Source organism: Garra rufa, chromosome 15 (genome assembly GCF_049309525.1).
Source record: "Garra rufa chromosome 15, GarRuf1.0, whole genome shotgun sequence".
NCBI lineage: Eukaryota > Metazoa > Chordata > Actinopteri > Cypriniformes > Cyprinidae > Garra > Garra rufa.
This window is the reverse complement of record NC_133375.1, coordinates 18,410,980-18,427,043: the sequence shown is the minus strand read 5'-3', so window position 1 is coordinate 18,427,043 and position 16,064 is coordinate 18,410,980. Positions and strand designations below refer to the sequence as shown.

At 35.6% G+C, this 16,064-nt stretch overlaps 1 protein-coding gene across 1 annotated transcript in view; it reads right to left on the bottom strand.

Annotated features, from left to right (window-relative positions):
- The window catches only part of ralgps1 (Ral GEF with PH domain and SH3 binding motif 1), a 164,786-nt gene that overhangs the window by 122,144 nt on the left and 26,578 nt on the right, over positions 1–16,064 (bottom strand). The window contains exons 6-8 of the mRNA XM_073819499.1: positions 7,165–7,248; positions 5,121–5,210; positions 1,541–1,633 (exon numbers count right to left, since the gene is read on the bottom strand). Coding sequence (XP_073675600.1) covers positions 1,541–1,633; positions 5,121–5,210; positions 7,165–7,248 — 267 coding nt within the window. The remainder of the gene's footprint in view (positions 1–1,540; positions 1,634–5,120; positions 5,211–7,164; positions 7,249–16,064) is intronic.

Here is a 16,064-nt window from a genome sequence, read left to right as displayed (position 1 = left end):
AGAGAAAAACTAAAACCAGCAAGACAGTAGCTCACGAGGACTGGAGATCCCATGTCTAAACTGTACAGTAAACAATCGATGTTTAGACTCCTGTGGAAATCACGTGAAACGAGGTCTAATATAAAAATAAATATATAGTCTGTTCCGTCTTACATTGTGCTAAAATTGGTTTCATCATCAGAAGTTTCGTAGTCAGACATGTTGTCAGCGAGTCGTGCTATCAACAGCTGATCGGAACGTGCGAACTGACAGCAGCGCGGATTGATGGAAACGGAAAGAATATAGTGCCGATTAAAACTGAGGTATGATTTTTGTCAGGAGTGTTTTTTGTGATGTAAATTAATCAAGCTTTGAAACGCATATATTTTTTTCACGTAAAAACGCACAGTTTTGAGGCCCCGGAAACTAACCGTGACTACTTTCTTGAAAAACTTCCAGCGGCCAGAACTCTGACCAGGGAGGTGAATGCAGTGTGGGTCAGTGTGTATACACTATAGTGCTGATAAGGATTGCATACAACTTCATGTCTTAAATGCTCGAACTATCCCTTTAAAGGGGTCATCGGGTGCAAAACTAACTTTTACATGTTGTTTGAACATTAATGTGTTTTGGTAGTTTGTGTACACAACCACCCTACAATGATAAAAATCCAACCAGTGGTATTTTTTTAATCTTTAAAAGTAATATCCCTTTTTTAAAATCAGCTCATTCTTAGCTTCTAGTCGTTGTGACGGCACACAGTTGATTGACATGAGTGTCTTACCTTAGACCCGCCCTCAACGAGCTCAAACAGTTCCAATACGATTGCCATTGTATGACTCAGGTGCAGAGGAAGACTCTTAACTGAGCGATTGAGGTGCTCTGTTGTTGGATGTAATTAAATGAACATAGCAGTAGTCATTTACTAACGACACCTAAGCCGCTAAAGACGCAGAGGTTTAACGTTACTTTCATTTTTTAAATGGAAAGCGCCGATCTCGATCTACATATGCATCTATCTTCGTGTGAATCATTTGTGATGCAGCTTCACCCACAGCAAAAGTGAGTATATAGGTTTTTTATGCATCTTTGCAAATGGCCTTTCTTAATAATGTGCTTGTTGGCAAGTTTTGACGATAAATGCGGCTAAATGCAGCTAAACGCGGCTAAAGTAAACATAATCCCAGAGAGGCACGGGGCAGGCAGAGCTCGGTAGCATTTAAAGGGGCCCTGTCTTAAAATAAGCTGAAATTTTACAGAGCTGATTTTGACAAGGTAAAAGGGTGTTTTTTTACACTACTATTGAGAATTGTTAACCAAAGTATATTAGAGACTTTTCATTAAGATCCTAAAGAATCATATGAACTTGTGGAAAATGGGCATCCGATGACCCCTTTAAAATTATGTGTTATTATAATTGGAATAAATATGGAATAATACAATAATAAAAAAAAGGAATAATCCTAACTGTTGACTACATAGATGTGAAAACAAAAATGAAAACATTAATAAAAGTCATGAACAAAAATGTAAAATAAAATAAAATAAAACCCAATCTTACCGCCCAGGTCTTGCTCAATCTGAAGATGGGTGCGCTCTGAAGAGCAGAGATCACTGACACCAGAGAGTGAAGGTTATTCAGCTCCAAGAGTTTCTATAAAGACACACAGAAGATACACAATCTTAATAAACATAATTCAGTTACATGCCTCATGTAAGACACAAATGTGGTCTTAATAAAAAACCAGGACCCATTAAATTAAAAACATTCTAATGCTCATTTGAAGAGGTAGTTCACTTCCAGAACAAACATTTACAGATAGTTTTGACGTCAAATATGTTTATGTCTTTCTTTCTTCAGTCGATTAGAAATTATGTTTCTTGAGGAAAACATTTCAGGACTTCTCTCCATATAATGGACTTCAATGGTGCCCCCAAGTTTGAACTTTCAAAATGCAGTTTAAATGCAGCTCCAAAGGGCTCTAAATGATCCCAGCCAAGAAAGTAGGGTATTAAGCTGGCTACACACTAGACGATTTTCAAATCTTAATCGATTTTAAAACCATGGGACACCACTGACATGCAGACAGTTTCTACCGATTTTTAGCCTTATAATCATCTGAACGCGCACACTAGACGATTCGACCAAACCGCAAGACCACACACTTTTTGATTGATTGTAGGAACGATTTCACAGTGACACAAGATCTTAGGGAGACTCGCAAGATCAAACGTGACTAGAGAAGAAAGACAAATGGAGAGCAATCGACATCAGCTTGCTTTCCCGGCGCGTTCTGTTTAACAGTGAAAAACAACTTATGAAAAAGAATATGGGTGATGTAACTCATTCTGTTTTCTTGGCATGTTTATGGCTGTCAAGTTTCAGCTATAGAAACACGCAACTTCCAAGTGACGCTTGCTCACTCTCATTGGCTATTGTGGGAAACATGCCAGAGGCAGCCAGATTAAGAGTCATAAATATCAAACATTTAAGTTCGGGGAACGCTCCGTCTTGATCGGAAGCAGTTAAATAATGGTAATGACACCACACAAAAGAGGAATTTCTGGACCAAAAATCGTTTGCAACAAGCCTCGAATCGGACCACACCCCCCAATCGTTCGAGGGTGCAAATTGGGTTTGAAATCGCCTAGTGTGCAGCCAGCTTTATCTAGCAAAAAGATCAGTCATTTTCGTAACAAACTTACAATTTATATACTTTTAACCTTAAACGCTTGTCTTGTCTATATCTGCGTGAACTATGTTTTTTATGGTTCAAGACAGTTAGGGTATGTTTAAACTAGTGGTGGGCCATTATCGGCGTTAACGTGCTGCGTTAACGTGAGACTCTTATCGGGCGATAAAAAAAATATTGCCGTTAATCTATTTTCAAAGTTGGGTTGGGAGCTGGGTCTAAACTACGCAAGATATGATAACTTTCACCTTGATATTTGAGCGCGGATGACGTATACCTAGTGGAATTGCACTGTAGGGGGCGAGAACGAGTCTTCAACTTCTGTGAAATTACCACATCAAATGAGACATGCAAACATGGATGCAGTTATGAAGCCGCTTCAGGGCAGGTGCGTTACTAGACCCTTTTTACTGGGGCACGTGAGTTATGATTAACTTTGATAATCCCGAAATAAAGACATTAAACTATATGCAACAACTGAATTGACGCTTCTAAAAGCAACGCAGTTTAATCGAAGACTATGCACGTAGATAGGCTATCCATGCCCGTGCGCGTCTTTGTATTTAACGGCTACGCGCTCGTCGTGCAGCCTTTTGCGCAGAAGTACTTGGTTACACAAGTTTGTATGGGTAATTATGTTGTAAATGCAATTGTCAAGCAGTTTGATCTAGATTAAAAATTTTTTATCTATGCCCACCCCTAGTTTAAACATGCACCGACCCAGTGAACATGCAAAGAACATCAAACGCCCTTTACAAAAACAAAAGGTAAAACAGCGATGTAGGAGGATTTTAAAGTTGTGGAAGAAAACAAGATGGTGATGAGACATATCCTAACTGTATTGACCCAGATTACACAAACTACGCATGAGCATCGCAGAGACGAGACAAGATGTGCGTTTGAGGTTAAAAAGTATATAAATTGTCAATTTGTTTTGAAAAATCATTTCACTAGATAAGACCCTTCTTCCTCAGCTGGGATCGTTTAGAGCCATTTGAAGCTGCATTTTGGAAGTTCAAACTTGGGGGCACCATTGAAGTCCACTATATGGAGACAGTTCCGGAAAGGTTTTCCTCAAGAAACATAATTTCTTTACGACTGAAGAAAGAACGACATGAACATCTTGGATGACAAAGGGGTGAGTAAATTATCTGTAAATTTTTGTTCTGGAAGTGAACTAATCCTTTAATAGTGTAATACAGTCAATGTATACAGATTTATTTTATATTCAGTTATATTCTGCCTTCATTTGTTTGTTCCACTGGGTTTTCCAGTCTGGTCAAGTCATGCTGTTGTCATTCTTTACTTTTCCACTAAACTGAGACTGACCTCTGTGAACCACTATGTGTCAACCAGCTTAATGGAAAGTAGGAGAAAAAGCAATGCAGCTTTAGTTTTTTAGTCAGCGGCTGATCTGCTTTATCCATCAGCATAACCGTTAGCGTAGCCCACTCAGGCTTACTGGGGCATGTCTGCCGGTAGCAGGGTATACAGCTCTTTCAGGTTTGGCAGGTAGTGGAGGGTGAGTGTTCAGCCATAAGGAGTCGTTCAGCGGGTTTTCCTGTGTCATGGTACATTGAGTTTCAGGAGAGCATGTAGGCTGATTGAATTCACAGCAGTCTGTGACTCTCTGTGTGTGTGAGACTGTTGGCACGAACAATAAGATAAGCATCTACATAATGGCATGATTGTTTGGAAACTTTTTGAAGCATCATTTCAAATGAAATATTTATTTCTGGAAGTATAAAATTAAAGCTTAAATTAAATTTCACATGCAATAAAGATACACAGTAGAAAGGCTAAAAACTACTAGAAGGGCACTAGACGGGCTTTTCTTGCATGTGTTCTGCATATTCTGCATGTGTTGTTTATCGTCATCTGAAGATCATTCAGAAATGTAATGGATTCAATTTGTTTGTGATTTAAATGTTTAATCACGAATAAAGGCAGAGAAAGAACTAATATATTGCAGGCTGTTTAAACTGAGTCTGAGATGGTTCACAGTCAGATGAAGCTATTTTTATGATGTTCTCATCTTCATTTTATGCCATAAACACTCAGCACTTCCTGTGCAATGTCTCGACTCGTTCTCATTGACTTCAAACAGAAGGCTGTAATCCATCAGGAATTGTATAACGTCATTAAAATTGCCCATTGTTAAAGGCAAATTCTTGAAAGTGCCTATGAAAACCTGTCTTGCTTGAATTTCTAATAAAACACCCTCAGTTACGGTAATGCCAGCCAGTGCCGAGGACGATTACTAGGAGACCGAATCCAATTTAGATCTAAATACAAATATTAATAAATGATTGAACTTCATAAAAATGATAGGGTCAGTTATATTTCTGCTGCCATGGAAACACAGACAATGAAAAAAATAACAAACGATAAATAAAGAAACCAAGTTGCACTGGCTGAACACCAGTGTAAAACCAAAGAATGTCTCACCTTGGCTATTTTGATGAAGTGCCCCAATATTTCTGCTCGGATTTTCAGTGTTTGAGCCGTCAATATCTCCCTCACTGCCCAGAAACTGACCTAAGAGAGGAAAAAATGGTAAGTTAATAAAATGAGTCCCACAATGAACCATTGGCATGATTATATCTGGAGAATAAGAATTTAGATTTAGAGTTATGATTCAGAAAATGAGTTTAAAACTACATGGACGTACAGTTGAAGTCAAAAGTTTACATACAGTACATCTTGCAGAATCTTCAAAATGTTAATTATTTGACCAAAATAAGAGGGATCATACAAAATGCATGTTATTTTTTTATTTAATACTGACCTGAATAAGATATCTCACATAAGAGACATTTACATATAGTCTACAAGAGAAAATAATAGCTGAATTTATAGAAATGTTCCCATTCAAAAGTTTTCATACGCTTGATTCGTAATACTGTGTTGTTATCTGAATGATCTATAGATGGTTTTTTTTTTTTTTTTTTGGTCAATGATAGTTGTTCATGAGTCCCTTGTTTGTTCTGAACAGTTAAACCGCCCACTGTTCTTCAGAAAAATCCTTCAGGTTCCACAAATTCTTTGGTTTTTCAGCATTTTTGAGTATTTGAACCCTTTCCAATAATGACTGCATGATTTTAAGATCCATCTTTTCACACTGAGGACAACTGAGGGACTCATATGCAACTATTACAGAAGGTTCAAACACTCACTGATGCTCTAAAAAAGAAAAGGAAAAAAAAATGCCAATGCATTAAGTGCCAGGGATGTAAACTTTTAAACAGAATGAGGATGTGTACCTTTTTCCTATTTTGCCTAAATATCGTAATTTTTTTCATTTAGTACTGCCCTTCAGAAGCTACAGAAGATACTTACATGTTCCCCAGAACACAGAATAAGTTAAATTTACCCTGATCTTCAAAAGAAAATAAATAATTAACATTTTGCAGATTCTGAAAGGTGTATGTAAACTTTTGACTTCAACTGTATATATAATTTTTGACTATAGGTTATGCATTTAAAGTGATGACAAAAAACAACCATTCTCAGCAATAACACACACTAGCTGATAAAACTGTAATACACAGACAGATTATTGAAAAAATACAGGAAATCATCAATTTATAAGGAGAAAAACTCTTATTTACAGGCTTATAAAAGGACTACAAAATCTGTAAAATCAAGCTTTTTAGAATGAGACTAAGCATTGAAACTGAATCCTTTCTTGTTTTTCCTTCTGGAAATATAAGAAATTTGTTGTTTGTGATGACATTAAAAGGACCGAAATGGCAAGTGTAATTGTAGACCTCAAATAGCCACTTATATTAACATTCCAAGACATTTAAGCTCTGCCAAAATGAAATGCCATTTAAATAAAAATCATATTCATTGCTACTGCATACTGACCTTCGTAAGCAGATATTTATAAGTGTATTTTTAGAAATGGGTATAAAGAAAGTGCTGTGCATTTACAGTAAAAGTGTGTGAACTGATGAATTGGTCAGGTCACTCTAAAATAGTCTATATGAAATCTACTTTATCAGCTATATAGTGAGGTTTCTAGCTGACCAATCTGAACACACGCATTAGCTTGTGTATCTGTGACTAAAACAGTGTCAATACTCCTCTTTTAGTGTAATAACTTCCATTGACTTCATTACATGAGTTATTTCTAGAGGTACTAATGGACCTAGGCCTCGAACCCTGAAAAGGGTAGAGTGAATAAGAGACAGAAAAAACACATTCTACACCTGTTATAAAACTGTCTCTTAAACTGCTACATTTGTAAGGAAACAAAACTCAGATCTTATTGAAATTACCAATACATCAGGAAAATACAGTATATTCAATATTTAACATCTAAATGAAAAACCATATGCCAGAATCACACATGTAGGAAGATGGTCTTTAGCTCATGGCATCAGCTGTCCATTTAGGATAAGTTTTTAAGTTTAAAAGCAGCGTAAAGTTGTAATAAATGATCTTAAACCAAACCTGTTGGCTACACTGACTACTGTATATTGCTTACCTGGTTAAATCTCCGTGTGAAGGCCACAACGTTGGGTGAAAGGCTATGCTTCTCCTTCTTGTTCCATCCACAGCTTGCCAGCTCCTAAACAACCAAATAGTCAATTCAACCCTTCTTCCTTTTTTAATTTTAAGTGTAATATTTAAGTCTAATGTGTGCATTTTGTCTACACCACCATTCAAAAGTTCGGAGTCAGTACGATTTTTTTGTTTAGTTTTTCGGAAAAAAAAAATATTTTGCTGTATTTATTGGACCAAAAATACATTAAAACAGCATTATTGTAAAATAAGAAAACAGAAAACAATAAGACGATGTACAAGAGGCATCATTGTGGAAAAAATTATTACTCATCTTTTATTTACATTAGAACAAAAAGTGGCATGTCCAAAATTATTCATACCCTTCTCAATAATCCATAGAAAAGCCTTTACTGGCTATTACAGCAATCAAACGCTTCCTATAATTGCTGACCAGCTTTTTGCATGTCTCCACTGGTATTTTTGCCCATTCATCTTTAGCGATGAATCTCCTAGCCATCACCCTGATCTTTAGCTCCCTCCACAGATTCTCAATTGGATTTAAGTCAGGACTCTGGCTGGGCCACTGCAAAACGTTAATGTTTTTGTCTGCTAACCATTTCTTCACCACTTTGGATGTGTGTTTTGGGTCGTTGTCATGCTGAAATGTCCACTGGTGCCCAAGGCCAAGTTTCTCTGCAGACTGCCTGATGTTGTTGTTGAGAATTTTGATGTATTGCTCCTTTTTCATGGTGCCATTTACTGTGATTAGGTTTCCTGGTCCACCGGCTGAAAAACACCCCCGAAACATTAGGTTCCCACCACCATGTTTGACAGTGGGGATGGTGTTCTTAGGGTTGAAGGCTTCTCCTTTTTTACGCCAAATGAAGGCTACATCATTGTGGCCAAACAATTCAATTTTTGTTTCATCTGACCAGAAAACCAGAAGTCTTCTTCTTTGTCCAGATGAGCATTTGCAAAGGCCAAGCGGGCTTTTGTGTGCCTTATCTGGAAAAGTGGTGTCCTCCTTGGTCTGCGTCCGTGGAACCCAGCGGTGTGCAGTGTCCGTTGGACTGTGATCATTGGATTCTTTTCTACCTCTCTCACTATCCTCCGGGCCAGCACAGGTGTCACTTTTGGCTTCCGACCTTACCTCTGAGATTTTTCACAGTGCGGAACTTCTTGTATTTTTTTTATAATACTTTGCACTGTAGCCACTGGAACTTCAAAACATTTAGATATGGTCTTATAGCCCTTTCCTGACTTGTGAGCAGCCACAATACGCAGCAGCAGGTCCTCAGTGAACTCCTTAGCCATGACTGTCCACAAACCAACAGCAGAGAGCTTCTGTTTTTCACCTGTTGAGTTGATTAAAACAGCTGTTCTCAATGAGTCAGGCTAATTAGGATGCTTTAGAACAGCTTGGACTATTTGGAATGGTATAGAACTTTGGATTTTCCCACAGACTGTGACAGTTTGCAAAGGGTATGAATAATTTTGGACATGCCACTTTTTGTTAAAATATAAATAAAAGCTGAGAATTTTTTTTTTTTTTTCACAATGATGCCTCTTGTACATCATCTTAATTATCTTTTGGGAGAAGCCCGTCATTTCCGGTCAAAAAAAAAAAAAAAAACTTGCTGGTTGAATAAAAGTAACTTTAAGCCAGAATTTGCCAGGGGTATGAAAAATTTCAGGCTTGACTGTATGTATGTATGTATGTATGTATGTATATATATATATATATATATATATATATATATATATATATATATATATATATATATATATATATAAATAAAATGTTTTTTTATATATATATTTTTTAATAATATACTTTCATAATTTTTAATATTGAATTTTCAGCATCATGACTCCAGTCTTCAGAGTCACATGATCCTTCAGAAATATGATGATTTGCTGTCTAGGAAATTATTTCTCATTATTATTCAATGTTGAAACAGTGCTACTTAATATTTTTGTGGAAACCATTATAATTTTTCAAGATTTTCTTGCTAAATAATACTATTATTGTTCCACTGTAGCATTAGTAAAATATTACTACATATTTTGCTATACTGTATTTGTTTTTGACCTATAGTGACCTAAAGTTTAAATACACCATCTAGTGCTGGGCGATATGACGATATATATCGTGGGGACGATAGAAAAGTGTCTATCGTCCTATTTCTCTTCTATCGTTTCTATCGTTTCTAACCTAATTTTATCAATTACTAAAGAAAATATTGAATTAGCCTAAATAGGCTATGACAAATATATGATAATGTCTTGTTGCTATGCAATGCATACTCTACTCTATAAGTGATAATCAAGAATAAAAATGAACTCTTTCACAAAGAAACTCCGTCTTGTGGGACGTGACGCTTTACGTTGTTGCGACATGCTTTAACTCGTGAGTGCTTAGCCTAAAGATGGAGACGCAAGAGGTTGAAGATGAATGCCCGGAGTCGCAACAAACTGAAACTGCTACGCAGGCAGCAGCCAAGAAGTACTTTTGCCGAAACGTGGGGGTACGTCAGTGATTTGGTTGCATTTTGGCTTCAAGAGCTCCGACACGGAGCAGAAGACAGTCATGTGCAAACTCTGCCAAAAGACTGTTTCCGCGCCCGACGCTGACGCCTGTTTCACATACTTAGTCTGCAGTGCCTATGCGTTGCGTATTTTTTTCCGCACCCATGTTAACGGATTAGAGCGTTCACACTGCACGCGGTTGCTGTCCGGTAGTGCGTTCCAGAAGCGGTGCGTTTGCAGCAGTGGAGCGGTCGTCTCGGCACTGAGTCTATTTTTGCTGAGCTGCATTGCGTTGCATGCGCTGAATGAAAGTGACAGCGCATTGTTCGCTGTAAAAATGAACATGGATTGACACGGAGCTGTACCATAAATTCATATAAATGCAGTCTACTGTGTTTCACAGTCAACACGTGGCTTTTTGGCTAGGTTTAAAATAGTGCAGTTTTAAATAAACAAGGCAACATAATAGATGCACTTGTCCAGGTAGAAAAGTTCTTTAAAATATGGTTTTTAATAAAGATTTAATGCGAAAGAAAGGCACAGAGAGCCGACTGTTTCTGTCTGTGGTAAGTTTTAATTTAAAATATTTGTGATAGCCCAAATTCAATATGAAAAGGAAGCTATAGCCTACCTATGCTGTGTTTAAATGTGTTGCAACTTGCTTGAGCAAATATACAAATCTAGAAGTCAAGTGCATTGAATAATAGCCTACGTTGTTTATAATATGTTGAGTTTAAACGTGAATATGTCTAGTATTATTGTATTAGTGTACTGTGATAAAAGTATCCCAATGCTGAAAAAGCAGGTTTGGATTTGAAATTAAAATAACGGATAAATGGTTCCTGATCCGCGGATCAGGAACGGACTGCAAATGCGTCCTGTGCGAAAGCAAAACGAGTTTGCAGACGGAGTATGTGTGAAACAGACTTTGATACTTTATTTTGGTTTGCAAACTTTGCACTACAAGGTTGAAAAATGTTTTGTTTATTTTTTATAATTGAGTGCTTTTCTGCTCAGAAACTTGAAATGGCTGTGCACTTTAATAAAAAAAAAAAGTTTATTTTGATAATACTATTTAATTATGATGTGGATAAAAAATTTGAAGACTACTGTAGCTCTCCACCACATCTGTTGTCATTTGATATTTATATTGCTGCACTAAAATGTATTTTTTCTAATTTGTGACAGTTCAATTAAATGTCACTTCAAATAACGAATAAAAATAAAGTTGCAAAAAAAAATTATGCAATGATATTTTTGTCAAACTTTTCAGAGAATAACTGAAAACGTACTTTATTTTGGTATATCGTGATATATATCGTTATCGTGATATAAAATAATCCATATCGTGATACATGATTTTTCCATATCGCCCAGCACTAACACCATCCTTGTATTGACTTTAAGGATGGTATATATATTTTTTTAACTTTCTTGATAATTTACATCATTATGTAATGCACGAATGCTGGTGCAAGACAAGCAAATTTTTATTTTGGAAGTGAACTAATCCTTTAATTTAAAATTTCTAAATGAACTATAAGAATATTCGATTTTGTAAAATAGGGACAAAAGAATGCATAGAACAAGACAACACATCTGCTGCTTTCATCTGATCGACTGAACAGCTTCGCATAGGTACTTTATATGGTTCTAAGCCTCCTCAGGTTCACAGAGCTATGAATACTAACACTTTTATTGTATCATGCAGACTAAAAGCAGATGGAAACATTCAAAGGCATTTCAGTTTCCACATGGACTGAGTGGAGTTTCCATGTGAATAAGCAGCTCAGTCTGGGTACAGTACCTTACCAAAATATTTTAGGTCTGTTTGCTAAGTCATCACTTTAAGCCACACATTTCGTCAGGGGACACAGCACAGCTACAGTGTAAGATGACTTGTTCGGTTACACACTACCATTCAAGCATTTGGACTCAGTAAAAAAATATATATATTTTATTCTTTATTTTTTACAGAATTTAGTACTTTTACTCAACAAAGATGTATTAAATAGATTAAAAGAACTGTGAAGACTTACAATGTTACAAAAGATTTCTCTATCAAATAAATTATGTTCTTTTGAACTTTCTATTTTTCAAAATATCCTGGAAAAGAATCATGGTTTTCACAAATATATTAAGCAGCAGAACCTTTCAACATTGATAATATTAAGGAATGTTTCTTGAGCAGCAAATCAGCATATTAGAATGATTTCTGAAGGATCATGTGACACTGAAGACTGGAGTAATGATGATGAAAATGTTCTTTGCCATCACCATGAATAAAATTACATGTTAAAATAAATTCAAATACAAAATGCCCGTTTCTGACACTGAATAAAAAATAAAAAGGTAATTGCAATCTCACAATTCTAAAAATTTTTCTCGCAACTGTGAGTTTACATCTCACAATTCTGACTTTTTCTCAGAATTGTGTGTTATTATCTCGCAGATGCGAGTTATAAAGTCAGAATTATGAGGTACAAATGCAATTCTGATTTTTCACACAATTGTGACTTTTTTTCTCAGAATTGTGAGATATAAACTTGCAATTTCGAGTTATAAAGTCCAATTTTGAGGGGGGAAAAGACTCATATGTTCTCAGAATTGCAAGTTCATATCTCACAATTCTGACTTAATGACTCACAATTGCTAGATATGAACTCCCAATTATGAGAAAGTCAGAATTATGAGATATACACTTACAATTCAGTTTTTTTTCTCAGAATTGCAAGTTTATATCTCAGAATTCTGAAAAAAAAATCAGAATTGCGTGAAATTCTGAATTGTGAGATATGAACTCGCAATTGCAAGTTAAAGTCAGAATTATGAAATAGAAACTAACAATTCAGATTTTTTTTCTCAGAATTGCAAGTTTATATCTCACAATTGAGACTTTTTTCCTCAGAACTGCAAGTTTATATCTCACAATTGAGACTTTTTTCCTCAGAACTGCAAGTTTATATCTCACAATTCTGAGAAAAAAAGTCAAAATTGCATGAATAAAGTTCTCAATAGAAGAATTGCGAAATATAAACTTCCAATTGCAAGAAAAAAGTCAGAAATGCAAGATACTAAGTCGCATTTGCAAGAAAAAAGTCAGAATTGTAAGTTTATATCTTGCAATTCTGAGGAAAAAAAAAGACTGAGAATTGTGAGATAAAGTTGCAATAACCTTTTTTTATTTTTTTATTCAGTGGCAGAAACAGGCTTCCATAGAAAAGAGCTATTTTAAATTGTAATCAAATTTTCACAGTGTTTCTTTTCACTGTTATTTAGATTAAATATAAATGCAGCCTTGATGGGCATAAGATACTTCTTTCAAGAACATAAAAACATTTGTACAGACCCAAAACTTTTGGATATTAGTGTGTATTAGTTATCAATTTCAGTTTTATGGGGGTTATAAGTTTTTATTACTATATTTTGCACCCAAAAGAGTCATATTTCAGTTTTTCATTACGACTTTCCACTTTTCTCTCTCACCCTAAGAATTAAATTGTGTGTGTGTGTGTGTGTGTGTGTGTGTGTGTGTGTGTGTGTGTGTACCTGGTATTCATCACGTTGTGGGGACCAAATGTCCCCACAAGGATAGGAATACCAGTAGATTTTGACCTTGTGGGGACATTTCTCAGGTCCCCATGAGAAACAGGCTTATAAATCTGGAACAATGAGTTTTTTTGACGAAGTAAAAGTGTGCACAATCTCCTGTGAGGGCTAGGTTTAGGTGTAGGGTAGGTGTAGGGCGATAGAAAGTACGGTTTGTACAGTATGAAAACCATTACGCCTATGGAATGTCCCCATAAAACATGTAAACCCAACGTGTGTGTGTGTGTGTGTGTGTGTGTGTGTGTGTGTGTGTGTGTGTGTGTGTGTGTGCTGGCCTCTTAGGAAAGCCTATGCACATGTGAAATGAGCTGTCGCACTAAACGGAGTTTAGGTTTGGTTGGTTGGCATGGTCCACTTTCCCCTGCAGGAAGTTTTAACACCATTCATGCAATATACTTTTTAACTGATCTATCATTTACTAACAGCCCTTTTGCAAAGTTGGCATGACACTGTAACAGGATCATTAAACAGTCCTCAATGAAATGTGACTGAAATGATGAGGAACAAACTTCCATCATTTGGAAGGATATCCAGAGGGTCATGTGCCATAAACACAGCCAAGAACAGCACAAGGTTTAATCAACCATGCTTCATTTGACTTTTTTAATCACTATTATTTTGGTTTACAGTATGTTTATAGTCATCTTTATCTAATTTAATTTCCAATAATTTGGTTCCACGTGACAGGGCTGCTTGAACGCCCACAAACTTATCTTTCTGTCTGATTGTCTATATAATTTCTAAAGATGCTTGTAGCCAAAGACAGTTGTACAGCACACCACTTTATGCAAAGAGACACTGTCTGCTCACATTACTCACACAGCACTAACAATTTAGTGGTTTTTATAGAACCAACATACATCTGAAGTCTATTAATGCAGTTGCCCCTGTCAACTTCACGAACATCTCCTTTTAGAATCTGTAATAATCCCTAAAGCACGCAGCTGAAATATTGATGAATGAATGTATGTGCATGTGGTCAAACGCAAAAATGTACTTATACTAGCGTTTCCACAGGCCAATGAAACTTACAGGCAAAGGGCTCAACAATAACAAGCCCACGTTCGTTGTCAAATATGTCAGGGTTGGAAAGACTGAGTGTAATGAAGGAGTCCTGAATTAGCGGCTGAGGAGGTCAAACTCAGCATTTTTAAAATGAGCTCTTTTCCAGTGGGAACTCGTGCTGTAAGCAAATTAATTCAATATGTTTCACACTCTAGTCTTCTTCAGAGAAGGAACACCATGGTAGATGTTTTGCTTTATATAAAATCAATCAGCTGAACGATTTATGTGATGCCTGAGATGCAAATATGTTTTAAGGAAAGAGAAGGGGAAGATTCATCTTGACATAAAACAAGTTCATGCTCCACAAATCAGATTATTTCCCTGAACACCAATTAAGTCAAAAACTGACATTTTTTTGCAATAAAACCATTGGCAACACCTTGAGTACAAGCAGATAAACATGACAGCGCTGTCAGCTGTAGAGAAAACCCATTTTCACCCGTGACTAAAGAGACTCCAGAGGGAGGAAGAGGTAAAATACTTCTTTGCTGTTTCCTACACCCAATCCAGACTTTGATTAATGTTTCAGAATGTCAAAAACCTACACAAAGGCCTAAGTGCATTGCTTTTTGCAGTTTGAAGGACATATCCTTTCATTTAGATGATTTTTGGGGGGTTGATAAAGGTAAAGGGCAATAACAGTTGCCAGTATTAAATACTCAACCATGTTGAGGCATAATTTAACTATTTTTTTTTTAATTTTACATTTTATAAAAGAGGAGTATAGTGCTACCATTGGCTAGGATCTGTCAAACTCAGCCTTTAAACCCAATTACCAATATTGTTAAATATTATTATAATTCAAATTAACTCTTTTCTACTTTAATATACACTACCAGTCAAAAGTTTTTGAACAGTACTATTTTAAATGTGTTTTAAAGAAGTCTCTTCTGCTCACCAAGCCTGCATTTATTTCCATTTTATATCCAAAGAACAAAAAAACAGTAACATTTTGAAATTTTTTCCCTATTTAAAAGAACTATTTTGCTATTTTAATATATTTTGAAATGTAATTTATTCTTGGGATTTCAAAGCTGATTTTTTGGCATCATAAGTAGAATTTGTATAGGTTTCTTTGATGAATAGAAAGTTCAGAGGAACAGCATTTATCTGAAATAGATTCTTTTTGTAACATTATAAATGTCTTTTATCATCACTTTTGATCAATTTAAAGCATGCTTGCTAAATAAAAGTATTCCTTTCTATCATTTCTTTTTCCAAAAAATAAATCAATAAATAAATTATACTAACTCAAGCTTTTGAAAGGTATAGTTTATAATGTTACAAAAGCTTTTTATTTAAGATAAATGCTGATATTTGGATCCTTCTATTCATCAAAGAATCCTGAAAAAAATGTACTTAACTGTTTTAAATATTGACAATAATAATTAAAACTTTCTTGAACAGTAAATCCACATATTAGAATGATTTCTGAAGGACCATGTGACACTGATGCTGAAAATGTAGCTTTGATCACAAGAATAAATTACATTTTAAAATATATTCAAATAGAAAGCAGTTATTTTAAATAGGAAAAATATTTTACAATATTACTGCTTTTGTTGTATTTTGGATCAAATAAATGCAGAATTGATGAGCAGAAGATATTTTTTTTATGAAACATTTAAAATCTTACTGTTCAAAAACTTTTTATTTGTACTTTAAACTGTAATTCAT